The sequence below is a fragment of the Hyla sarda genome, chromosome 2 (genome assembly GCF_029499605.1).
Source record: "Hyla sarda isolate aHylSar1 chromosome 2, aHylSar1.hap1, whole genome shotgun sequence".
Classification (NCBI taxonomy): domain Eukaryota; kingdom Metazoa; phylum Chordata; class Amphibia; order Anura; family Hylidae; genus Hyla; species Hyla sarda.
The window spans coordinates 96878326-96905483 of NC_079190.1; the positions used below are offsets into that span (position 1 = coordinate 96878326).

Consider the following 27158-nt stretch of genomic DNA (forward strand, 5'->3'; position numbering starts at 1 on the left):
AAAGAAGCAATCTGATTGGTTGCTATAGGCAACTGGTCAACATTTCCTCTGCACGTTTTGATAAATCTCCCCCTATATGTGTATAGATTATATTTTTAATATATATATCATTTTTAATTTATTTAAACAAAAATTGACATTTGTGCCCTCAGCGCCTAATGGTGACTGGTAAGGCTCGAGCCCCTTCACCCTGAGGGCCCTGGAGGAGCGGTGCCGCAGAGCTCAGCGCAGACGGAAGCCGCCGGAGTAGCAGGAAGCCGCCGCCGTGTACGTGTCCGCATCCATTTCCCGGGCTGAGGGCGGCCATGCAGTGTGAGGAGATGAGCGTGCTGGGGGACGAGCTGCCGCTGGATGTGGGCTCGCTATTCTCGGACACGTATACGGAGGAGAGCCGCTACAGGTTCTGCGGCCGGGAGCTGCGGATAACCCAGCATTTCGGTGCCAATCTCGGGGTGGCGGCGCCTGTGTGGGACGCGGTGAGTACGGGGATGGGGGCGCCACGTGTGAGCACGGAGCCGACATCTGGATGGAGAACTGACTATTAAGCAGTGGTTCCCAACCAGGGTGTCTCCAGCTGTTGCGAAACTACAACTCGGCTGTCCGGACATGCTGGGAGTAGTTTTGCAACAGCTGGAGGCGCCCTGGTTGGGAACGCTGCTCCCTAGCTGTGCTATGTGACCTGCAGCATGCTGGCCCTCAACAGCAGCACAGTAGGTGCAGGAGAATGAGGTGCATGTTCTGAGAGTAACTCTCCTCTATATACTGTATACTGCCCCCTGTGCCACACTGCTGAATGGACACCTTCACATGCGTCAGTGTGCGTTCACACCACGTTTTGGTTTCAGTTTAATGTGTGTGTGTGTTTATGTATATGTATATGTGTGTGTGTATATATATATATATATATATATATATATATATATATACACTGCTCAAAAAATAAAGGTAACACTTAAACAGCACAATTAGAGATGAGCGAACTTACAGTAAATTCGATTCGTCACGAACTTCTCGGCTCGGCAGTTGATGAATTTTCCTGCATAAATTAGTTCAGCCAACAACTGCCGAGCCGAGAAGTTCGTGACGAATCGAATTTACTGTAAGTTCGCTCATCTCTAAACACATTGTAACTCCAAGTCAATAACACTTCTGTAAAATCGCACTGTCCGCTCAGGAGGCAACACTGATTGACAATTTCACATGCTGTTGTGCAAATGGAACAGACAATTATAAATTATAGGCAATTGGCAAGACACCCCCAATAAAGGAGTGGTTCTGCAGGTGATGACCACAGACCACTTCTCAGTTCCTATGCTTCCTGGCTGATGTTTTGGTCACTTTTGAGATCTGGCGGTGCTTTCACTCTAGTGGTAGCATGAGACGGAGTCTACAACCCACACAAGTGGCTCAGGTAGTGCAGCTCATCCAGGATGGCACATCAATGCACACTGTGGCAAGAAGGTTTGCTGTGTCTGTCAGCATAGTGTCCAGAGCATGAAGGCGCTACCAGGAGACAGGGTAGTAAATCAGGAGACATGGAGGAGGCAGTAAGGGGGCAACAACCCAGAAGCAGGACCGCTACCTCTGCCTATGTGCAAGGAGGAGCAGTGCCAGAGCCCTGCAAAATGACCTCCTGGAGGCCACAAATGTGCATGTGTCTACTCAAACGGTCAGAAACAGACTCCATGAGGGTGGTATGAGGGCCCGACGTCCACAGGTGGGGGTTGAGCTTACAGCCCAGCACCATGCAGGACGTTTGGCACTAGTCAGAGAAAACAAGATTGCCAAATTTTCCACTGACGCCCTGTGCTCTTCATAGATGAAAGCAGGTTCACACTGAGCACATGTGACAGAGTTTAGAGACGCCGTGGAGAACATTCTGCTGCCTGTAACATCCTCCAGCATGACCGGTTTGGCGGTGGGTCAGTAATGGTGTGGGGTGGTATTTCTTTGGGGGGCCGCACAGCCCTCCATGTGCTTGCCAGAGGTAGCCTGACTGCCAATAGGTACCAAGATGAGATCCTCAGACCCCTTGTGAAACCTTATTAGGGATCGACCGATTATCGGTATGGCCGATATTATAGGCCGATAATCACGATTTTGGGCATTATCAGTATCGGCAATTATCTTGCCGATAATGCCCCCCGCACCGCCCCCATCGCACCGCGACCGTCCCCCCGATCTGCCGCCCCGCACCCCAACCGCCCCCCGACCGCCCCCTGTAGTGCTGGGCGGTATACCGGTATGGATTTTTGCCCATACCGCTATACCGGTCGGGCCCCTCCCCCACCCTCCGAGTCAATAAAAAAAATTAAACTTACCCGTAATGGGGGTGGTCCGGGCCATCCATCCTGTAGTGTCCGGCGGCATTCCGGGTGGAGGGTGCATCGGTCCGGGCTGTCCTTCTCCGGGGGTCCTCTTCTCCACTCCGGGCAGGTTCCGGCCTATTATGCTACATAGACGCAGCTACGCCGCAACGTCAGGTGCGTCGCTGCGCACGGGCGTCACTGCGCAGCGGCGTCTATGCAGTGTACTAGGCCGGAGCCTGCCTGGAGTGGAGAAGATGACTGCCAGAGAAGAAGGACAGCCCGGACCGGTGCACCCTCCACCCGGAATGCCGCCGGACACTACAGGAAAGGAGGATGGATGGCCTGGACCACCCTGACAGGTAAGGGGAGAGAAGCGGGTGGTGGTGGTGGTGGCGGAGGCGGCTTATGGCACCGCAAAAGCCACTGCAGTGCATTGATTTAAAGCGCCCGCTTTAAATCAATGCTCTGCAGCGGTGTCGAGGGGGGATAAATAGCCGATAACTTATACCGGAATATCGGTATAAGTTATCGGCCCTAACCTCCACCGATTATCGGTATCGGCCCTAAAAAAACGATATCGGTCGATCCCTACACTATATGCTGGTGCGGTTGGCCCCGGGTTCCTCCTAATGCAAAAGACAATGCTAGACTTCATGTTGCTGGAGTGTCAGCAGTTCCTGCATGAGGAAGGCATTGATGCTATGGACTGGCCCGTCCGTTCCCCAAACCTGAATCCGATTGAGCACATCTGGGACATCAAGTCTCGCTCCATCCACCAACGCCACGTTGCACCACAGACTGTCCAGGAGTTGGCGGATGCTTTAGTCCAGGTCTGGGAGGACATTCCGCAGGAGACCATTTGCCACCTCATCAGGAGCATGCCCAGGCGTTGTAGGGAGGTCATATGGGCACATGGAGGCCACACACACTACTGACCCTCATTGTGACTTGTTTTAAGGACATTACATAAAGTTGGATCAGCCTGTAGTGTGGTTTTCCACTTTGATTTTGAGTGTGACTCCATATCCAGACCTCCATGGGTTGATAAATTTGGTTTCCATTGATAATTTTTGTGTGATTTTATTGTCAGCACATTCAACTATGTAAAGATAAAAGTATTTCATATGATTAGTTTCATTCATTCAGATCTAGGATGTGTTATCTTAGTGTTCCCTTTATTTTTTTTGAGCAGTATATATATACTAGCTTGAGAAAGACTGCAATTGAGCAGTTTAAACATTGTTCCTTGATGTCAGGTCAATAAATCTTTTTTCACCTATACTTCTGGAGTGCTGCGGCCCTCGTTTCTCTTAGTGTGTGTGTATATATATATATATATATATATATATATATATATATATATATATGTGTGTAAGAACTCACGTCCGCGGCACTCGTCTTTGATCCAAACTTTATTAACAGCTACGACAGACAACAGGCTAGATATATATATGTATATATATATATATATATATATATATATATATATATATATACAGAGGCTTCCGTATGCCATCTAATTCCCATTGACTTAGAGGTTAGAGAAAATGCGGACTGTAAGGCCACGTTCACACAGAGTTTAGCACTTCTGTCCTGACGTGTGCTGTAACGGAGACCAGTGGGTGACATTCATTTCAATGGCCCCAACTGACTCGCCTCAGGAGTCCATTCGGAATGTATGCCATATTGTCCAGTCTGCCTAAAATGTCGCATATGTCCTGAATGGAGTGACTAGGTGACTCAGTTTGGGCCATAGAAATTAAATGGAACCGTTGGTCTCCATTATAGTATATGTCAGAATCCTGTTTTCGTCCGGATGCCCGAGGATACCTCTGGTGGAGTGCTATGGCTTTGTTCACACAACCGTTGTGCTTTGTCCGCCGGAAGGAAGGGAGTTGAAGAGAGAATACAATACTGCATCTACAATTGTTTAAAATACCGGACACCGGACGAAACCCGTTCTGTCAGGACCTAGTGGTGTTGTGCTCCGCCACAAAAAAAAGAGAATGGCCATGTGAACCTACCTAAGGTATACAGTCTTTTTTGCGTATACAATAGTGTAGTTGACCATGTTTTTGCATACAGCAAAATTATCGACTTAAGGGCACAAGGTGTTAAGGGCACAAGCGAGTTTAGGAGCTGCCAGCTGCCACTAATGCTGGACAATGGTGATCATGCTGATGTCCAACATTAACCCTTTAGATCCTGCAATCAGTCGATTATAGCATCGAAAAGTACAGTGGTCCCTCAACATACGATGGCAATCCTTTCCAAATGAACCATCGTTTGTTGAAACCATCGTATGTTGAGGGATCCGTGCAATGGGAAGAATCCCCGACATTCCGGACAGTCACCGCTACCCTGGATGTCGCCATCCATCGCTGTCGCCGCATCCCTGGGGTGTCCCCCACGCTCCGGACGTCTCTGCTTCCCCGGGATCCTCGCTCTCCGTCGCCGCCATCACGTCACTACGCACACCGCTTGTATTTGATGACGGGACGGTGTGCGCAGCGACGTGATGACTACAAAGGAGAGCGCCGGCGATGCAGGGGATCCCGAAGAGGACGCTGGAGCCCGAGGACAGGTAAGTGACCATCACCGGAGCACACGGGGCACCGTAAACTGCTATCCGGCAGTAGGTGAAGCAGTCTGCGCTGCCGGATAGCCGTTTATGCGATGGCCCCGACATACAAAAGCATCGTATGTTGATGCTGCCTTCAACATGCGATGTCTGAGAGGCCATCACATGTTGAAATTATCGTATGTCGGGGCCATTGTAGGTCGGAGGGTCACTGTACTAAAATACTGTTGCAGTTTATTTAGGGGGGGTGATTGCGGGGTTCCATATAGCTTGGATGACAGCCGGAGGTCCCTTACCTGCCTCTGTGCCGTTCGATCAGCGCTTTGCTAATTCAGTCTGCTTCAGCATTGAGCAGTGTTTGCAACCAAAAATTGCATCTAATAGTCCCTTATGGGGACTTGAAAAAATGTGTGTATAAGTAGCAAATGCCAGAATTGCTGAACTGTGATCACTTCATCTATTAGAAACAAAATTGATAAAAAGTGACATCTGCACAAAAATGATACTGACAGAAACTACTGATTACTGTGCAAAAAGCATTAGAAAAGATTAGCCATCAAACAGCCCCAAAGTTATAGTGGTCAGAAGAAAAGTTTAAACATATTTTCTTACAAAAAGTTCTAATTTTATAAAAGTGGTAAAACAAAACCTATATAAATTGGGTATTTTTGTATTGACCTTTAGAATAAACATACCATGTAAATTTTACCGTTAAGTGCAATTTGAATCAGTTATGGATTTTAACCCCTTAAGGACCAAGGGCGTACAGGTACGCCTTTGCTCCCTGGTACTTAAGGACCCAGGGCATACCTGTACGTCTGTGGGAATTTCATGACTGCTGATATCTATCAGCAGGCATCCCGTGCATATGCCCAGGGGGGTCCTGAGACCCCCCCCCCCCCCCCCATGTCGCAAATCGCCAGTAAATTCACACCGGCGATTTACAGCGATTCCGCGTCATACGGGTCTCCGGTAACCCGGAAAATAAGGGGGATCGGGGTTGTCCAAGACACCAATGATCCCCCTGAAGGGATAGGAGTGAGGTAGCAGGGGTGCCACACCTCCTATCCCTGCTATTGGTCGATCAGAAGCGATCGACAAATAGCAGATCATGGGCGGGGGGTTAATGTTCGGTTCCCCCGCACTGTCCGGACAGAGCAGGGGAACCGTTGGTGTCCGGCGCCGGAGGTCACTTACCCTCGGCGGCAATCCTCGGCAGGCTCTGTGGATCCTAAGGAAGCCGTTGAGTAGTTGCCTAGCAACATCTGGGGGGGGATACAGTTTGAGACCACTATACAGTGGTCTCTAAACTGTAGCCCTCCAGATGTTGCAAAACTGCAACTCCCAGCATGCCCAGACAGCAAACAGCTGTCTCGGCATGCTGGGAGTTGTAGTTGTGTACCTCCAGCTGTTGCATAACTACATCTCCCAGCATTCCCTTCAGCGATCAGTACATGCTGGGAGTTTTAGTTTTGCAACAGCTGGAAGTTTGCCCACTTGTGAATGTAGTTTGAGCTGCAGCAAATTTTCCGCCACAGCGCAAACTCCTAGCGGGAAACTCACCGTAAACCCCCACCAGTGTGAAAGTACCCTAAAAACACTACACTTCATTAACACATAATAAAGGCTAAAACACTACAAATACACCCCCTTACACTGTCCCCCCCCCCCCCAATAAAAATTTAAAACGTATCGTACGGCAGTGTTTCCAAGATGGAGCCTCCAGCTGTTGCAAATCAACAACTCCCAGCATATCCGGACAGCCACTGACTGTAAAGGCATGCTGGGAGTTTAGCAACAGCTGGAGGCACCCTGTTTGGGAATCACTGGTGTAGAATACCCCTATGTCCACCCCTATGCAATCCCTTATTTAGTCCTTAACCCCTTAAGGACCGGGGGTTTTTCCGTTTTTGCATTTTCGTTTTTTGCTCCTTGCCTTTAAAAAATCATAACTCTTTCAATTTTGCACCTAAAAATCCATATGATGGCTTATTTTTTGCGCCACCAATTCTACTTTGTAATGACGTCAGTCATTTTGCCGAAAAATCTACGGTGAAACAGGAAAAAAAATCATTGTGCGACAAAATTGAAAAAAAAAACAGCTGTTTTGTAACTTTTGGGGGCTTCCGTTTCTACGTAGTACATTTTTCGGTAAAAATGACACCTTATCTTTATTCTGTAAGTCCATACGGTTAAAATGATATTCTACTTATATACCGTATTTTTCGCCGTATAAGACGCACTTTTTCTTCCCCAAAACGTGGGGGGAAAAGTTGGTGCGTCTTATACGGCGAATATACGCCCGAGGCTGCTGTGGGCGAGAGCGGGAAGTCAGCTGCAAGCACAGAGGCTGCGGCGGTGCGGTACAGCGCTGACTACCCACTCCCCACCCGCAGCAGCCTCATGACCGCCGGTGAATTTTTCACCTCACACCGGCTATGTTTATTGCCCTATGCCTGGAACATACAGTTCCAGGCAAGTGAATTACTAATAACTGTATACTAAAAACCAGGGGGCCTCCAGCTGTTCTGAAACTACAACTACCAGCATGCCCGGACCGGCAAAGGCTGTCTGGGCATGCTGGTAGTTGTAGTTTCACAACAGCTGGAGGCCCCCTGCTTTTTAATATACAGTATTAGTTTTTACCTGCTCTGGCCGGCCCCCGCCTGCAGCCGCACACAGGAGCCGGCCCGGGCAGATAAAATCATAGGTTTTCCTATGCCGGACATCCCTATGTCCCGAAAAATCTTTTCGGGACATAAGGCTGTCCGCAGGTCACTCACCATTCCCCGGCCGATGCGCGTCCTCCTCCGGTCCTCCTCCGGTCCTCCTGCGGTCTTCCTGCGATCCTCTGCCTCTCTATGGTTGTACGCACGGGACCTCAGTGACGTCCCGTGCGTACAACCATAGAGGCGCCGGAGGACCGGAGGAAGACGCACGCCGACCGGGGCCTGGTGAGTGACCGGCGGTGTGTAATCTTCAGCGTTCCGGTCACCGCTCCTCCGGTCCCGGCACCTACTGCTATGGTCCATAGGCCATAGCAGTAGATGTGACACTGGGCCAGAGGAGCGGTGACCGGATCACTGTGGGGGCAGCACACAGAGATACAGCCTCCAGCCATACACTGTATATGGCTGGAAGCTGTATGTCTGTGGGGGGGAGCTGCCTACTATTGCGGGGGAACTATACTGCCAGCCATTGTGGGGGAACTATACTGCCAGCCATTGTGGGGGAACTATACTGCCAACCATTGTGGGGGAACTATACTGCCAACCATTGTGGGGGAACTATACTGCCAACCATTGTGGGGGAACTATACTGCCAACCATTGTGGGGGAACTATACTGCCAACCATTGTGGGGGAACTATACTGCCAACCATTGTGGGGGAACTATACTGCCAACCATTGTGGGGGAACTATACTGCCAACCATTGTGGAGGGTGGGGAGCTGCCTACCATTTTGGAGGGGGGGGAGCTGCCTACCATTGTGGGGGAACTATACTACCAACTATTGTGGGGGGGGAGCTGCCAGTGCCTACCATTGTGGGGGAACTATACTGCCAACTATTGTGGGGAAACTATACTGCCAACCATTGTGGGGAAACTATACTGCCAACCATTGTGGGGGAACTATACAGCCAACTATTGTGGGGGAACTATACAGCCAACTATTGTGGGGGAACTATACTGCCAACCATTGTGGGGGGGGGGGGGGGGAGCTGCCTACCATTGTGGGGGAACTATACTGCCAACTATTGTGGGGGAACTATACTGCCAATCATTGTGGGGGGGGGGAGGGGGAAGGAGCTGCCTACCGTTGTGGGGGAACTATACTGCCAACTATTGTGGGGGTAGGGGGGGGGAGCTGCCTACCATTGTGGGGAAACTATACTGCCAACTATTGTGGGGGAACTATACTGCCAACTATTGTGGGGGAACTATACTGATATAAAATATTCTATACAGTATTTGGTTCAGAATCTTTTTTTTCTAGATTTTCCTCCTTTTAAAATTGGGTGCGTCTTATATGCCGGAGCGTCTTATATGGCGAAAAATACGGTAGGTTTGATTTTGTCGGACTTCTGGAAAAAATCATAACTACATGCAGGAAAATTAATACGTTTAAAATTGTCATCTTCTGACCCCCTATAACTTTTTTAATTTTCCGTGTATGGGGCGGTATGAGGGCTCATTTTTTGCGCCGTGATCTGATGTTTTTGCATTGATAGGACTTATTGATCGCTTTTTATTCATTTGTAAATTATATAAAAAGTGACCAAAAATGCACTATTTTGGACTTTGGAATTTTTTTGCGCGCCCGCCATTGACCGAGCGGTTTAATTAACAATATATTTTTATAACTCGGACATTTCCGCACGCGGTGATACCATATATGTTTATTTTTATTTACACTGTGTTTTTTTTCTATTGGAAAAGGGGGGTGATTCAAACTTTTAATAGGGGAGGAGTTAAATGATCTTTATTCACTTTTTTTTTTCACTTTTTTTTTTGCAGTGTTATAGCTCCCATAGGGACCTATAACACTGCACACACTGATCTCCTATGCTGATCACTGGTTTCTCATAAGAAACCAGTGATCAACGATTCTGCCGCATGACTGCTCATGCCTGGATCTCAGGCACTGAGCAGTCATTCGGCGATCGGACAGCGAGGAGGCAGGAAGGGGCCCTCCCGCTGTCCTGTCAGCTGTTCGGGATGCCGCGATTAGCCGCGGCTATCCCGAACAGCCCGATTGAGCTAGCCGGGAACTTTCACTTTTAGCCGCGCGGCTCAGCTCTGAGCGCGCGGCTAAAGGGTTAATACCGCACGGCGCCGCGATCGGCGCTGCGCGCTATTAGAGGCGGGTCCCGGCTTCACTATGACGCCGGACACGCCGTGATATGACGCGGGGTTACTGTGTAACCCCGCGTTATATCAGAAGAGCAGGACCAAGGACGTACCGGTACGTCCTTGGTCCTTAAGGGGTTAAATGCGCATGGTGCTCTCTCACTTCGGAGCCCTGTCGTATTTCAAGGCAACAGTTTAGGGCCACATATGGGGTATTTCCGTACTCGGGGAAAAATTGCGTTTCAAATTTTGGGTGGCTTTTTCTCCTTTAACCCCTTATGAAAAGAAAAAGTTGGGGGCTACACAGCCTGTTAACATGCTGGTGTTGCCTCATAATTTTTATTTTCACAAGTTGTAAAAAGAAAAGATCCCCAACATTTGTAACGCAATTTCTCCTGAGTGCGGAAATACCCCATATGTGGGCTTAAAATGCTCTGCGGGCGCACAACAAGGCTCAGGAGTGAGAGCGCACTATGTACATTTGAGGCCTAAACTGGTGATTTGCACAGGGGTGGCTGATTTTACAGCGGTTCTGACATAAACGCAAAACAATAAATACCCACATGTGACCCCATTTTGGAAACTACACCCCTCACGGAATGTAACAAGGGGTATAGTGAGCCTTAACACCCACAGGTGTTTGACGAATTTTCAAAGTTGGATGGGAAAATGAGAAAAAAAATTTTTTTTAACTAAAATGCTGGTGTTACCCTAAATTTCTCATTTTCACAAGGGAAAATAGGGGGAAAAAAAGCCCCCCCCCCCCCCATTTCTTCTGAGTAAGAAAATACCCCATATATGGATGTAAAGTGCTCTGTGGGCGCACTACAATGCTCAGAAGAGAGGGAGCACCATTGGGCTTTTGGATAGAAAATTTGTCCGGAATTGAAGGCCACATGTGTTTACAAAGCCCCCATAGTGCCAGAACAGTGGACCCCCCACATGTGACCCCATTTTGGAAATTGCACCCCTCACAGAATTTAATAAGGGGTGCAGTGAGCATTTACGCCCCACAGGTGTCTGACAGATTTTTAGAACAGTGGTCCGTGAAAATGAAAAACTTAATTTTTCATTTGCACAGCCCACTGTTCCGAAGATCTGTCAAACGCCAGTGGGGTGTAAATACTCACTGCACCCCTCATTACATTCCGTGAGGGGTGTAGTTTCCAAAATGGGGTCACGTGGGGGGGTCCACTGTTCTGGCACCACGAGGGGCTTTGTAAACGCACATGGCCCCCGATTTCCATTCCAAACATATTCTCTCTCAATAAAGCTCAATGGCGCTCCTCCTCTTCTGAGCATTGTAGTGCGCCAGCAGAGCACTTGACGTCCAGACATGGGGTATTTCCATACTCAGAAGAGATGGGGTTACAAATTTTGGGGGGTATCTTCTCCCATTACCCTTTGTAAAAATTGTAAATTTGGGAAAGAAACTGCACTTAAGTGAAAAAAATTTTTTTTTCATTTACACACCCGACTTTAATGAAGTCGTCAAACACCGGTGGGGTGTTAAGGCTCACTGGACCCCTTGTTACATGCCTTAAAGGGGTACTCCGGTGAAAACCTTTTTTCTTTTAAATCAACTGGTGGAAGAGAGTTAAACATATTAGTAAATTACTTCTATTAAAAAAATCTTAATCCTTCCTGTACTTAATAGCTGCTGAATACTACAGAGGAAATTATTTTCTTTTTGGAATGCTCTCGTGACATCACGACCACAGTTCTCTCTGCTGATGTTATTATAATAATAATATCAAAGCTTTATTTATTGTTGTCCTTAGTGGGATTTGAACCCAAGTCCCCAGCATGCAGCCCTTAGCATACATCTGCTGTGCATGGTTGCTAAAATGGACAGAGATGTCAGCAGAGAGCACTGTGCTCGTGATGTCATCAGTGTTCCAAAAAGAAAGGAATTTCCTCTGTAGCATTCAGCAGCTAATAAGTACTGGAAGGATTGATATGTTTTAATAGAATTAATTTACAAATATGTTTAACTTTCTGCCACCAGTTGATTTAAAAGAAAAAAGGTTTTCACCGGAGTACCCCTTTAAGGGGAGTAGTTTCCAAATTAGTATGCCATGTGGGTTTTCTTTTTTGCTGTTCTGGCACCATAGGGGCTTCCTAAATGGGACATGCCCCCCCAAAACCATTTCATCCACACTTTACATCCACATATGAGAGTGTAAAAAATGAAGATTTAGAATTTTCTCCTTCACTTTGCTGCTATTCCTGTGAAACACCTAAAGGGTTAACACACTTATTGAATGTCATTTTGAATACTTTGAGGGGTGTAGTTTTTATAATGGGGTAACTTGTGGGGCATTTCTAATAGGAAGGCCCCTCAAATCCACTTCAAAACTGAGCTGGTCCCTGAAAAATTCCGATTTTTAAAATTTTGTGAAAAATTTGAAAATTGCTGTTGAACTTTGAAGCCCTCTGGTGTCTTCCAAAAGTAAAAACATGTCAACTTTATGATGCAAACATAAAGTAGTCATATTGTATATGTGAATCAATATGTAATTTATTTGGAATGTCTATTTTATTTACAAGCAGAGAGCTTCAAAGTTAGAAAAATGCAAAATTTAAAAAATTGTTCATCAAATCTTGGAACTTTTCACCAAGAAATGATGCAAGTATCAACAAAATTTACCACCAACATAAAGTAGAATATGTCACGAAAAAACAATCTCTGAATCAAATTGAAAAGTAAAAGCATCCCAGAGTTATTAATGCATAAAATGACAGTGGTCAGATGTGCAAAAAATGCTCTGGTCCTTAAGGTGAAAATTGGCTTGGTCCTTAACCCCTTAAGGACGCAGGACGTAAATGTACGTCCTGGTGAGGTGGTACTTAACGCACCAGGACGTACATTTACGTCCTAAGCATAACCGCGGGCATCGGAGCGATGCCCGTGTCATGCGCGGCTGATCCCGGCTGCTGATCGCAGCCAGGGACCCGCCGGCAATGGCCGACGCCCGCGATCTCGCGGGCGTCCGCCATTAACCCCTCAGGTGCCGGGATCAATACAGATCCCGGCATCTGCGGCAGTTCGCGATTAAAATGAACGATCGGATCGCCCGCAGCGCTGCTGCGGGGATCCGATCATTCATAACGCCGGACGGAGGTCCCCTCACCTTCCTCCGTGCGGCTCCCGGCGTCTCCTGCTCTGGTCTGTGATCGAGCAGACCAGAGCAGAAGATGACCGATAATACTGATCTGTTCTATGTCCTATACATAGAACAGATCAGTATTAGCAATCATGGTATTGCTATGAATAGTCCCCTATGGGGACTATTCAAGTGTAAAAAAAAATGTAAAAGTAAAAGTAAAAAAAAAGTGAAAAATCCCCTCCCCCAATAAAAAAGTAAAACGTCCGTTTTTTCCTATTTTACCCCCAAAAAGCGTAAAAAACATTTTTTATAGACATATTTGGTATCGCCGCGTGCGTAAATGTCCGAACTATTAAAATAAAATGTTAATGATCCCGTACGGTGAACGGCGTGAACGAAAAAAATTTTTAAAAGTCCAAAATTCCTACTTTTTTAATACATTTTATTTTAAAAAAAATTATAAAAAATGTATTAAAAGTTTTTTATATGCAAATGTGGTATCAAAAAAAAGTACAGATCATGGCGCAAAAAATGAGCCCCCATACCGCCGCTTATACGGAAAAATAAAAAAGTTATAGGTCATCAAAATAAAGGGATTATAAACGTACTAATTTGGTTAAAAAGTTTGTGATTTTTTTTAAGCGCAACAATAATATAAAAGTATATAATAATGGGTATCATTTTAATCGTATTGACCCTCAGAATAAAGAACACACGTCATTTTTACCATAAATTGTACGGCGTGAAAACGAAACCTTCCAAAATTAGCAAAATTGCGTTTTTCGTTTTAATTTCCCCACAAAAATAGTGTTTTTTGGTTGCGCCATACATTTTATGATACAATGAGTGATGTCATTACAAAGGACAACTGGTCGCGCAAAAAACAAGCCCTCATACTAGTCTATGGATGAAAATATAAAAGAGTTATGATTTTTAGAAGGCGAGGAGGAAAAAATGAAAACGTAAAAATTAAATTGTCTGAGTCCTTAAGGCCAAAATGGGCTGAGTCCTTAAGGGGTTAAAGGGGTATTCCAGGCCCAAACTTTTTTTTATATATCAACTGGCTCCGGAAAGGTAAACAGATTTACTTCTATTAAAAAATCTTAATCCTTCCAATAGTTATTAGCTTCTGAAGTTGAGTTGCTGTTTTCTGTCTAACTGCTTTCTGATGACTCACGTCCCGGGAGCTGTGCAGTTCCTATGGGGATATTTTCCCATCATGCACAGCTCCCGGGACGTGACATCATCATTGAGCAGTTAGACAGAAAACTTCAGAAGCTAATAACTATTGGAAGGATTAAGATTTTTTAATAGAAGTAATTTACAAATCTGTTTAACTTTCCGGAGCCAGTTGATATGTAAAAAAAAGTTTGGGCCTGGAATACCCCTTTAAGGTGTTAAATGTGAGGAAATAAAAATGGAAACTCTGAACTGAAAAAAAAAAGTCACATTATGGGATTTTTCACATTGAATTTTCAAGCTGAAACTCCACAGCATTTACGGCATTTATACTGACAAAGGAGGAGATATAACATAACCTGAGCAGTTGCCCATAATAACCAGATTGCTCATTTCTTTTTTGAGAGACCTTTTTAAAAGTTTAAGAAGAGATCTGATTGGTTGCTAAGGTGAGTTGGCTGTTTTCCTCTCCACCAGAATTCTTGTGGCTTTTACTTTCAAACCTTCCCCCATTGATGTCCCTGATCAGGCTAAACACTGTGTTGGACAGAAAGGATGTGTATATGCACTGCCTTAAAAAATGGCTTCAACATTTTTTCTTTTGAATTGGAAAGTGTTATTGCCTAAAACAATTGACACACAGTCCATGTTTGGTAGCTGCTTGTGTATTTTCACTGCTAAATGGGCCTACACCGCATCCAAATTCATAGCAAATCTATGACTAACATTTTCATCATGTGTCATACAGTCAATAGTCATACAGCCACCGAGCCCTTAGACAGTGCCTGCTGTTTACATCTTCCACTGTTTCTGCACATGCTATCCACCAAGAGCTAATTACCTGTCAGGCTCCATTTACATCTTCGTTGCATTTTTGCCACCCAAAAATACTGGCCGGGTCACGCTGGCAATAGCAGTGTGTGTGAGCCTTATAAACATTATAGTGCAATACTAAGGGTCTATTCACACGTGCCTAATAGACTTCTATGGAATTCCGCACTCCAATTCACACTTCTGAATTTCCGCATGCGGATTCTGCACAGATTCTGCATAGATTCTCCACAAAATCTGCACAAGCCAGAAACCACCCAAATGAATGCGGAAGAGGAATTGGTTCGGATGTGCGGAAATTCTGCCGTGGGAATCGACCCTAAGAGCAACCACACTATTAGTTGTACCTTATAGTCCTATGGAGGAAAGGCTCAGACGGACCATGACCAGATGTAACTCCATTTCCTGCTTGGACACCCACTCATGACTCTTGTGCTGTGCGGATAGGGGTTGTACTAGAGAAGATATGTTTGTTACCAGATTTGGGGTTCATGTCCTTGGTCCTCAGTAATGCCACATGGAGAAGTAGTTGTGTGGAGCAATGGCTGAACACTCTCTCTTCAGCTCCATACAACTTTAAGGGAGAAACGGCTTAAATTGCGCTGTAATAAACTAAACTTGCAGTGACCAAAGAGTTCTTGTCAATCGCTAAGGTCATGTTCACATTAAGTACCAAGTATGTTAAACAGATATCAGTTTAGTAGTCTATTAGGAATGGATGCACAAAGACAACCAGCATGTCTCCTTTTCTCTTTCAGGCCCTGTATTTATGCAGCTTCTTTGAGGAACAGAAACTGAATTTCAAAGGAAAAAAAGTAATTGAGCTGGGTGCTGGGACTGGCATAGTGGGCATACTGGCATCATTACTTGGTAGGTTACCCATAAAGGCCCTAGAACAACAAATGAACACCTAGAATGTTTACTCATTTAAAATATATTTTTAAAGATGTTGTATAAAAATAAAAAAAAACATAGGAGCTTTAAAAAGATGTCAAATTATTAGCTTGAAACAAAGCTCACGCTGTGCAGTTTAGAATTTTTTTTTTTTTTTTTTAGTATCCACGTCTGGGTGAAAAAAAGGCATAAAAACTGCACCAAACTGTCTTGTGTGAACCAGATCTGAGACTCTGTTCACATTAGCGTCAACTTTGATTACCTTGTCTAAAAGGTTAAAGCCAGGGATCAGCCCGATTGGCGATGTCCGGAGCTAACCGGGACCCACTGGGTATGGAGAGCACTCAACTCCTGAGCGCGCTTCATACAGCGGGAGCTGACAATAGATGGTAATGTATGTCCAAAGTTGTTAAGGGGTTATCCAGGAAAAAACTTTTTTTTATATATATATCAACTGGCTCCAGAAAGTTAAACAGATTTGTAAATTATTTCTATTAAAAAATCTTAATCCTTTCAGTACTTATGAGCTTCTGAAGTTAAGGTTGTTCTTTTCTGTCTAAGTGCTCTCTGATGACACGTGTCTCGGGAACCGCCCTGTTAAGAAGAGGTTTGCTATGGGGATTTGCTTCTAAACTGGGCGTTTCCCGAGACAGGTGTCATCAGAGAGCACTTAGACAGAAAAGAACAACCTTAACTTCAGAAGCTCATAAGTACTGAAAGGATTAAGATTTTTTAATAGAAGTAATTTACAAATCTAGAAAGAAAAGAAAAAATAAATGTATGTGCAGCTCACAATTACTAATACACACAGAGGTCAAACTAGGGCATGCAACAATACCTTAATTGCTCAAATAGGGAAACCAAAAGTAAAAAGTAGCCCGGACCTTCTAGCTGAGTGTAAATATATAAATAAATAAATCGCTGGATCGTGCTTCAATAACAATAGTCAGCAATTTATTAAAATAACATATGTGTAAATTAAGATTAAGATGCCGGACCTTGCTGGACCAAACTGTTAACATCTGGGAGCACTGCACTAAAACCATCTAGGCACTGTGGTAACACCTACTGCCCGGGTTGCCACTATAAGGATCGGTAACATAATTCTGAAACTGTTACAAACTGTGTAATATTATAAAAAAGGATACATTTCACTTTGAACATTTAAAGGGAAACAATCACTTAAGCACTTCAGTTGTATCTTGCTTATCTTGCGCATCTTGCTTGTTACACTAACGGGCATATACCGCTTACACATCAGAAGCCAATTTTATGCCAGTGACATTGTTATAATATATGCTATTTAAATCTATGCATAATTATTATTGATTGGTTGCTTTTATTGTATATGTTCTTCTCACATGGGCCCTGTGAGAAGTAACTAATCTTAATTTACACATATCTTATTTTAATAAATTGCTGACTATTATTATTGAAGCACGATCCAGAGATTTATTTATTTATATATATTTACACTCACCTAGAAGGTCCGGGCTACTTTTTACTTTTAATTTACAAATCTGTTTAACTTTCTGGAGCCAGTTGATATATAAAAAAAAAGTTTTTTTTCCTGGAATACCCCTTTAAAGACACCATGGCGTTTGTGTAAATGTTGTAGTCTCTTCTATGCTCTAAATGATCATATTTGCAATGCCCTATACTATTAGTGGTGGTGATTTAATAGTAATAGTAATTATATGTACGAGCACTTGTAAGCTTTGAAGATACCGCAGTACTTGCACAAGTGCACTGACCTGTTCAAACAGCGTATTGGCCTGCAGATCTAATACCAATGGTTATCCTGAGGATAGACCATTAATAATTAAAGCCCAGATAACTCCTTACACACGTACTTTAGTGTCTGCTGCTGATTTTGCTCCCCATTGACTTCAAAATACTTAACGTGTGAACATACCCTTAAAGGGTAGACTACTTATCCCCTATCCAAAGGATAGGGGATAGGATGACTGATCGCGGGGGTCCCGCAGCTGGGTCCCTGCTGCACCCGACATTTGTTTAGAGTGTCGGGTGCAGCGCCGGAGGCCCCGCTCGTGACGTCAGGCCACACTCCCCCAATGCAAGTCTATGGGAGGGGGCGTACATCCGTCACGCCCCCACCCATAAACTTGCATTGAGGGAGTGTGGGCCTGACCATGATGTCAAGAGCCTCCGCCCCGCATCGCATGCTATGTTACTACAAAGGTTTTATCAGATGTTTTTGGCTTTCAGGGAAAAAAACATATAACAGACATTTTATCAAATACATTAGTATTAAAGATTTGTTGTGAAGCAAGTAGAACAAAAATCAGATGCCAGTCATGCACATGTTGAGACAACTGGTATTTAAGCTGTCATGTGTAAGGCTGCCCGTACGCAATAGATTAAAGGGAACCAGTCCTCAGATTTTACCCTATATAACTCTTTGCAAAGCGTTATATAGGGTAAAATCTTTATTTTCACCATTCCCGGGGGATGCTCCTGCCCCCAGGGATGGTGAAGATATGAAGTTATAAACTAGTCACCGCCGCCGCCGTAAGTAGTCACCTGGGCGGGGAGCTCTTCTCACCAACTCCCGTTCTTCAGCCGGGAGCGACGCCCCCTCCGCTTGATTGATGGGCCGTGTCATTGTTCCGCTCACTGAACAGACGGAGCAGAGTGATGACGCGGCCCATCAATCAAGCGGAGGGGGCGTCGCTCCCGGCTGAAGAACGGGAGTAGATGAGAAGAGCTCCCCGCCCAGGTGACTACTTACGGCGGCGGCGGTGACTAGTTTATAACTTCATATCTTCACCATCCCTGGGGGCAGGAGCATCCCCCGGGAATGGTGAAAATAAAGATTTTACCCTATATAACGCTTTGTCAAGCTTTATATAGGGTAAAATCTGATGATTGGTTCCCTTTTAAAGTTGATGAAGACAGACTATTTCAACCAGAACGACTGTTCTTCTGGAGGAATTGAACAATGCTTTAGCTGACTGAGGGCAGACTGTCATGGTCTGGAAAGACCACAGATGTGTGTAAAATTCTCAGCCACGGAAACGATGGGGCAGATAACTAAAACGTACATAACATGTACCACATTACTGTTATTGATTCTTAGAGCAACTGGTACAGAGGGAGAGAGGACCCTGTCCTGAGGGCTTACAATCTGTGTTTTATTTTTTGTTTTTCATTTTGACTCTTTTTTAAATCAGATCTTTATATTGACGTTTAACATTTTTATACAAAAACAACATAAAATAGTTCTTTGTGCAAACGTGTATGTAAATTACCATTTTTTAACAGAACATTGGGGGAGTTTTATCAAAGGAACAGTGGAGAAGGCCTTTTTAAAATGAAAGCTGGAATCCACTGTTACTTTGCACAAGGTTTTTCTAATCTCCCCCCATTGTGTGGCTTTTTTTGGGGGCGTTATATTCTAGCTAATTTGTGGGCAAGTAGCAATTGCTGTCATATATATATCAAACAAAAACTAAAGGAAAACTGAACAGACAAGCCATTCTGTTTTTAAAGTGGGCCCGGGCTGCGTCAATACATTTGATTTTAAAAACAAAAATAAAAGCCCAAGTGCTCTCCAGCATGGCAGCAGTACTATGGTACAACTATTCACATATAATGAGCCCGAGAGCTGGCGCTCCTCTTCAGAACCAGTTGGTGGGCAGATGAGAATTTTAAGTGGCACTTAGCTGAAGGTACAGCTGTCTTAGCGATTCTCATTCCCTCTTTAGAAAGTTGAACAGACCTGTTCTTGTTTGGTACAAGTAATGGCCCCATTAACATTATCCATCTGGTTTATCAAACATTTTCCCGTGTGTTGTGTTACTCAAAGTACCGAACATCAGAGAGATGAATTCATATAAAGAAATGTTAGGAATAGCGCATACATTCATTTCACCCCAGGAGCGTGACTTTATATTTCACAGTATTAATAGAACGTGAAGCATTTGTCATATCTCGAATTTGGCTTGTTTACTCCATGTCTTTCATCAGGCTTTGGTAGGAAGAGCTCTTTGCTGTTCTGTACAGGAGGATTTTGGCTGAAGCTGCCTTTTATTTTTCTTTGTTTCATATTGCTTACTCATGTCTTATGTCTCAGTTAGGGATAAATTGTAAAGGTTGTGTTAGGTCAGGACGCTGGCAGACAGTAGTACTAGGGTGTCTGCAGTAATGGGTCTTCACATTAAACTGTAGTAGTAAGCAAGCGGTTTATGTGACATGAGGACGACAAGAACTTCAAAAATGTTATTAACTTCAAGCAAATTAAACATTACTGGGGTTTTCTAGGCATTTTGAACAACAAGAGTAGTGCAGATCTGCCTGACAACACTACAGGGTTTCTCGAGAGCCATCTTTATGCATTTTGTGACAAATCTGGAACATAATGGGTTAATGTGTCTTTGTTTTTAAAGGGGTACTCCCGTAGAAAACTTTTTTTTTTTTTTTTTTTTTATCAACTGGTGCCAGATTTGTAAATTACTTCTATAAAAAAAAATCATAATCCTTCCACTACTTTTTAGGAGCTGTATACTAAAGAGGAAATTATTTTCTTTTTGGATTTCTCTGATGTCATGACCACAGTGCTCTCTGCTGTCCATTTCAGGAACTGTCCAGAGCAGCATATGTTTGCTATGGGGATTTTCTCCTGCTCTGAACAGTTCCTAAAATGGACAGCAGAGGTCAGCAGAGAGCACTGTGGCCATGAGAAATCCAAAAAGAAAAGCATTTCCTCTGTAGTATTTAGCCCCTAAAAAGTAGTGTAAGGATTAAGATTTTTTAATAGAAGTAATTTACAAATCTGTTTAACTCTCTGGCACCAGTTTATAAAAATAAAAAATAAAAAAAAGTTTTCCATGGGAGTACTCCTTTAAAGGGGTTATCCACCATAAGGTGATTTTAGTACGTACCTGGCAGACAGTAATGGACATGCTTAGGAAGGATCTGCACTTGTCTTGGGGCTAAATGTCATGAGATTACCATAACACTTTAGCTTTTTGTGAACTTGTATTTCCTGTTTGACTTATGTTTTTTTGACTACAAATCCCACAATGCCATTTTCCTCCCTCTCGCACATCAGCCACCCCACCCATTGAAACAAAAGACCTGTGGTTTTCAATCAGGGTGCCTACAGCTGTTGCATTAGTTGCAGATTGATCCCTCCACCCATTGAAGCAGACAGGCTCCCTGTCATCAGCTGACTAGTTAGTCAGGTTTCGGCCACATTGCAACCTGGGAAAAATCCGAGACAACAGTCATTTTGTATGCTGGTAAAAATAATAGTGGGGCGATAATCACAGAAGAATTGTGAGAAAACCGTCACACACAGGTACAGACACTATATTATGAACTACACTAACTTTACAGCCCCTGTAGCATAGTCAAATAAACAAAAATTCCTGGAATACCCCTTTAACCACTTAAGGACCTAGGGCGTATGGATACGCCTTGACGTCCTGGTACTTAAGGACCCAGGGCGTATCCATACGCCCGTGGGAATTTCGGTCCCCGCCGCACGCCGGGCGGGGACCGGGCCGGGGTGACTGCTGATATCTATCAGCAGGCACCCCGTGCAAATGCCCAGGGGGGTCATCAGACCCCCCCACGTCGGCGATCGGCGCAAATCGCAAGTGAATTCACACTTGCGATTTGCGCCGATTCCGGGTCATACGGGTCTATTGTGACCCGGTGACCCGGAATAGAAGGGGGATCGCGGTTGTCCAAGACACCCACGATCCCCCTGTAGGCATAGGAGTGAGGTGGCAGAGTTGCCACCCCTCCTATCCCTGCTATTGGTCTGCTATTGATCGTCAGAGGCGACGACCAATAGCAGACCGGGGGCGGGGGGGTTAACTTTCGTTTTCCCCGTCCTGCCCTCCCACAATAGGCGGGGCAGAACGGGGAACCGAAGGGGACCGGGCGCCGACGTCCACTTACCCGTCCGGAGGCTGCGGCGACGTTGATCGGCGGGCGGCGTCACGTGCTTCTGAAGAGGACGGCTGCCGGGATCCTACGGAAGCCGGTAAGTAGATCTGGAGGGCTACAGTCTGAGACCGTGGTCTCTAACTGTAGCCCTCCAGATGTTGCAAAACTACAACTCCCAGCATGCCCAGACAGCTGTTTGGGCATGCTGGAATATGTAGTTTTGCAACAGCTGGAGGGCTGCAGTTTGAGACCACTATACAGTGGTCTCTAAACTATATCCCTCCAGATGTTGCAAAACTACAACTCCTAGCATGCCCACATAGCTGTTTGTTGTCTGGACATGCTGGGAGTTGTAGTTTTGCAACATCTGGAGGTCCACAGTTTGGAGATCACTGTGCAGTGGTCTAAAAACTGTAGCTCTCCAGATGTTGCAAAACTGCAATTCCCAGCATGCCCAGAAAGCAAGCAGCTGTCTCGGCATGCTGGGAGTTGTAGTTGGGTACCTCCAGCTATTGCATAACTACATCTCCCAGCATGCCCTTCGGTGATTAGTACATGCTGGGAGTTGTAGTTTTGCAACAGCTGGAGGCACACTGGTTGGAAAATATTGAGTTAGGTAACAGAACCTAACTGAAGGTTTTCCAACCAGTGTGCCTCCAGCTGTTGCAAAACTACAACTCCCAGCATGCACGGTCTGTCAGTACATGCTGGGAGTTGTAGTTTTGAAACAGCTGGAGGTTTGCCCCCCTCCATGTGAACGTACAGGGTACATTCACATAGGCGGGTTTACAGTAAATTTCCTGCTTCAAGTTTGGGCTGCGTCAAATTTTTTGCCGCAGTGCAAACTCCTAGCGGGAAATTCACCGTAACCCGCCAGTGTGAATGTACCCTAAAAACACTACACTACACTAACACCTAATAAAGAGTAAAACACTACATATACACCCCCTTACACTGTCCCCCCCCCCCAATAAACAATTTAAAACGTCTTGTACGGCAGGGTTTCCAAAACGGAGCCTCCAGCAAAACAACAACTCCCAGCATTTCTGGACAGCCACTGACTGTCCAGGCATGCTGGGAGTTTAGCAACAGCTGGAGGCACCCTGTTTGGGAATCACTGGCGTAGAATACCCCTATGCAATCCCTAATTTAGTCCTCAAATGCGCATGGTGCTCTCTTACTTCGGAGCCCTGTCGTATTTCAAGGAAACAGTTTAGGGCCACATATGGGGTATCTCCGTACTCGGGAGAAATTACACTACAAATTTTGGGGGGCTTTTTTTTTCCTTTTACCGCTTGTGAAAAGGAAAAGTTGGGGGCTACACCAGCCTGTTAGTGTAAATTTTTTTTTTTTTTTTTACACTAACATGCTGGTGTTGCCCCATACTTTTTATTTCCACAAGTGGTAAAAGGAAAAAAAGACCCCCAAAATTTGTAACGCAATTTCTCCTGAGTACAGAAATACCCTAGATGTGGGCGTAAAATGCTCTGCGGGCTCACAACAAGGCTCAGGAGTGAGAGTGCACCATGTACATTTGAGGCCTAAATTGGTGATTTGCACGGGGGTGGCTGATTTTACAGCGGTTCTGACAAACGCAAAAAAAAATAATACCCACATGTGACCCCATTTTGGAAACTACACCCCTCACCGAACGTGACAAGGGGTATAGTGAGCCTGAACACCCCACAGGTGTTTGACGAATTTTCATTAAAGTTGGATGGGAAAATGAAAAAAATTATATTTTTTCACTAAAATGCTGGTGTTACCCTAAATTTTTCATTTTCACATCGGGAAATAGGAAAAAAGTCCCCCCAAATTTGTAAACCCATCTCTTCTGAGTAAGAACATACCCCATATGTGAATTTAAAGTGCTCTGCGGGCGAACTACAATGCTCAGAAGAGAAGGAGCGCCATTGGGATTTTGTAGAGAAAATTTGTCCGGCATTGAAGGCCACATGTGTTTACAAAGCCCCCATAGTGCCAGAACAATGGACCCCCGACACATGTGACCCCATTTTTGAAACTTCACCCCTCACGTAATGTAATAAGGGGTACATTGAGAATTTACGCCCCACAGATGTCTGACAGATTTTTGGAACAGTGGTCCGTAAAAATGAAAAATAAACTTTTTCATTTGCACAGCCCACTGTTCCAAAGTCCTGTGGGGGGTAAATACTCACTGCACCCCTTATTAAATTCTGTGAGGGGTGTAGTTTCCAAAATGGGGTCACATGTGGGGGGTTCCACTGTTCTGGCACCACGGGGGGCTTTGTAAACGCACATGGCCCCTGACTACCATTCCAAACTAATTCTCTTTCCAAAAGCTCAATGGCGCTCCTCCTCTTCTGAGCATTGTAGTTCGCCAGCAGAGCATTTTACGTCCTAACATGGGGTATTTCCATACTCAGAAGAAATGGGGTTACACATTTTGGGGGTCATTTTCTCCTATTACCCCTTGTAAAAATGTAAAATTTTGGGGAAAAACTGCATTTTAGTAAAAAAAAATAATTTTTCATTTACACATCCAAATTTAACGAAAAGTCGTCAAACACCTGTGGGGTGTTAAGGCTCAGCGGACCCCTTGTTACGTTCCTTGAGGGGTGTAGTTTCCAAAATAGTATGCCATGTGGGTATTTTTTGCTGTTCTGGCACCACAGGGGCTTCCTAAATGCGACATGCCCCCAAAAAACCATTTCAGCAAAAGTTGCTTTCAAAAAGCCAAATGTGACTCCTTCTCTTCTGAGCATTGTAGTTTGCCCGCAAAGCATTTTACATCCTAACATGGGGTATTTCCATACTCGGAAGAGATGGGGTTACAAATTTGGGGGGGCATTTTCTCCCATTACCCTTTGTAAAAATGGTAAATTTGGGGGAAAAACTGCACTTTAGTGAAAAATTTTTTTTTTTCATTTACACGTCCGACTTTAACGAAAAGTCGTCAAACACCTGTGGGGTGTTAAGGCTCACTGGACCCCTTGTTACGTGCCTTGAGGGGTCTAGTTTCCAAAATGGTATGCCATGTTGGGGTTTTCTGCTGTTCTGGCACCATAGGGGCTTCCTAAATGTGACATGCCCCCCAAAAACCATTTCAGCAAAATTCCCTCTCCAAAATCCTATTGTCGCTCCTTCCCTTCTGAGCCCTCTAGTGCACCCGCCGAACACTTGACATACACATATGAGGTATTTCCTTACTCGAGAGAAATTGGGTTACAAATTTTGGGGGGATTTTTCATCTATTACCCCTTGTAAAAATTCAAAAACTGGGTCTACAAGAACATGCGAGTGTAAAAAATGAAGATTTTGAATTTTCTCCTTCACTTTGCTGCTATTCCTGTGAAACACCTAAAGGGTTAACACACTTACTGAATGTCATTTTGAATACTTTGAGGGGTGCAGTTTTTATAATGGGGTCATTTGTGGGGCATTTCTAATATGAAGGTCCTTCAAATCCACTTCAAAACTGAACTGGTCCCTGAAAAATTCTGATTTTGAAAATTTTGTGAAAAATTGGAAAATTGCTGCTGAACTTTGAAGCCCTCTGATGTCTTCCAAAAGTAAAAACATGTCAATTTTATGATGCAAACATAAAGTAGACATATTGTATATGTGAATCAATGTATAATTTATTTGGAATATCCATTTTCCTTACAAGCAGTGAGCTTCAAATTTAAAAAAAATGCAAAATTTTCAATTTTTTCATCAAATTTTGGAATTTTTCACCAAGAAATGATGCAAGTATCGACAAAATTTTATCACTAACATAAAGTAGAATATGTCACGAAAAAACAATCTCGGAATCAGAATGAAAGGTAAAAGCATTCCAGAGTTATTAATGCTTAAAGTGACAGTGGTCAGATGTTCAAAAAATGGCCGGGTCCTTAAGGTATATTTGGGCTGGGTCCTTAAGGGGTTAAGTTCTGCCGCAGTTCTCCACAGTCAAAGGTATAGGCTGCAGCTATACCATCTATTCATTATTACCTACACAGCAAAGCTGCATAAATTCAGATACAGAGCTAGTAGGAGAACGGTGAGCCAGAGATTATTAAACTTCTTGGCATTAAAAGTTACGTTTTATTATTATTTCTGGTGAATGGGAAAATGGATATTAGTGGTCACTCTAGTGGCCAATTGTAAATAAAAATCTGGAACAGTGTATCAGCTTTTATTTTTTTTCTTGGAGAAGAGTCTATCAATTGTGGGAGAATGTTGGCTTTACATTGAAAATACTTTTTGGTGAAGTTCTGTTGCCAGTATATAACACCTTTCTTTTTTGGTGTGTGCGTCCCTGCAGGTGGCCGGGTGACCGTGACCGATCTTACACATGCGCTTCCTCAGATCAGGAAAAATGTATCGGCCAATGTTTCCTCGGATCACGTTCCTGACGTTTGTGCGTTGTCATGGGGAATAGACCAAGTGCACTTTTCTCAAGACTACGACTTTGTCTTAGGAGCAGACATTGTTTACCTAAAGGAGACGTATGACCTCCTCATCCAGACGTTACAGCATCTCTGTGGTCCTCAGACAACCATATTGCTATCTTCAAAAATGAGAGAGGAGCACGGCACCATGGACTTTTTCCAAAACATCCTGCCTCAGTATTTTAATGTAGAGATTGTTAAAAGAGATGCGGAAGACAACATCAACATCTACAGAGTGACTCGCTTCCAAAATTGATCTAAAAAAAAACTTTATTAATATGAATATAAACATTTAAAGAAAAATCACATTCCTGGATAACAAAATGTGTCAACCATGTGAATTTATCTGCTGCTTCTTTATAATACATTGTTTTGTCATTTTATTTTTTCTATTTTTATTAAATTGCTTCCAACTTTTCAATAGCACAGAAAAATTAGGAAAGAGAAGTATGACACTATTGAGAAGATTTCTTCAGGCTTTGTTCACACACAGGCCCAGATTTATCAATATGTCTGATTTGCCCATAGCAGCCAATCTTAGCTCAGCTTTTCAGCTTTAAAAAATAAAATAAAAAAAAAGCTGAGCTGTTATCCGTTGCTATAGGCAAATGAGTTATTTTCCTTAGATTGTTAAATATTGGACACAGTATTTTGCTTATGGCTCAAATGGCTGAAAAAAACTTTGTGGGAACGCAAAACACAACTGAAAGCCCTTTTAAAACGTGTTTCGGTGCTTCTCGACTCTTCCTCAGCAGGTGATATTGGCAAAAAAAAGATCTTGGCATGTGAAATTCAATAGATACTATTGTTCTTCATAAAGATAAGCTGCTGCTAGTGAGTATGGCAATGGTTTACCCATTAAAGAAACTGTGTTCTGCTGACAGCTAATAAAGGTGTATGAACACCTCAAAGGGGTACTCCGCTGCTCAGTATTTGGAACAAACTGTCCCGAACGCTGGAGCCGGGGGCCGGGATTCGTGACGTCATAGCCCCGCCCCTAATGCCATCATGCCCCGCCCCTCAATGCAAGTCTATGGAAGGGGGCGTGACGGCCGTGACATCAGCAAT

The 27158-nt window shown here is 44.2% G+C and overlaps 1 protein-coding gene across 1 annotated transcript; it reads left to right on the forward strand.

Annotated features, from left to right (window-relative positions):
• Positions 1-23: 23 nt before the first annotated feature.
• Positions 24-27158, forward strand: EEF1AKMT3 (EEF1A lysine methyltransferase 3). The gene is made up of 3 exons (XM_056562626.1): positions 24-476; positions 15618-15729; positions 25964-27158. The coding sequence occupies exons 1-3, from the start codon at positions 306-308 to the stop codon at positions 26344-26346; spliced, it is 666 nt and encodes a 221-aa protein (XP_056418601.1). The 5' UTR covers positions 24-305; the 3' UTR covers positions 26347-27158.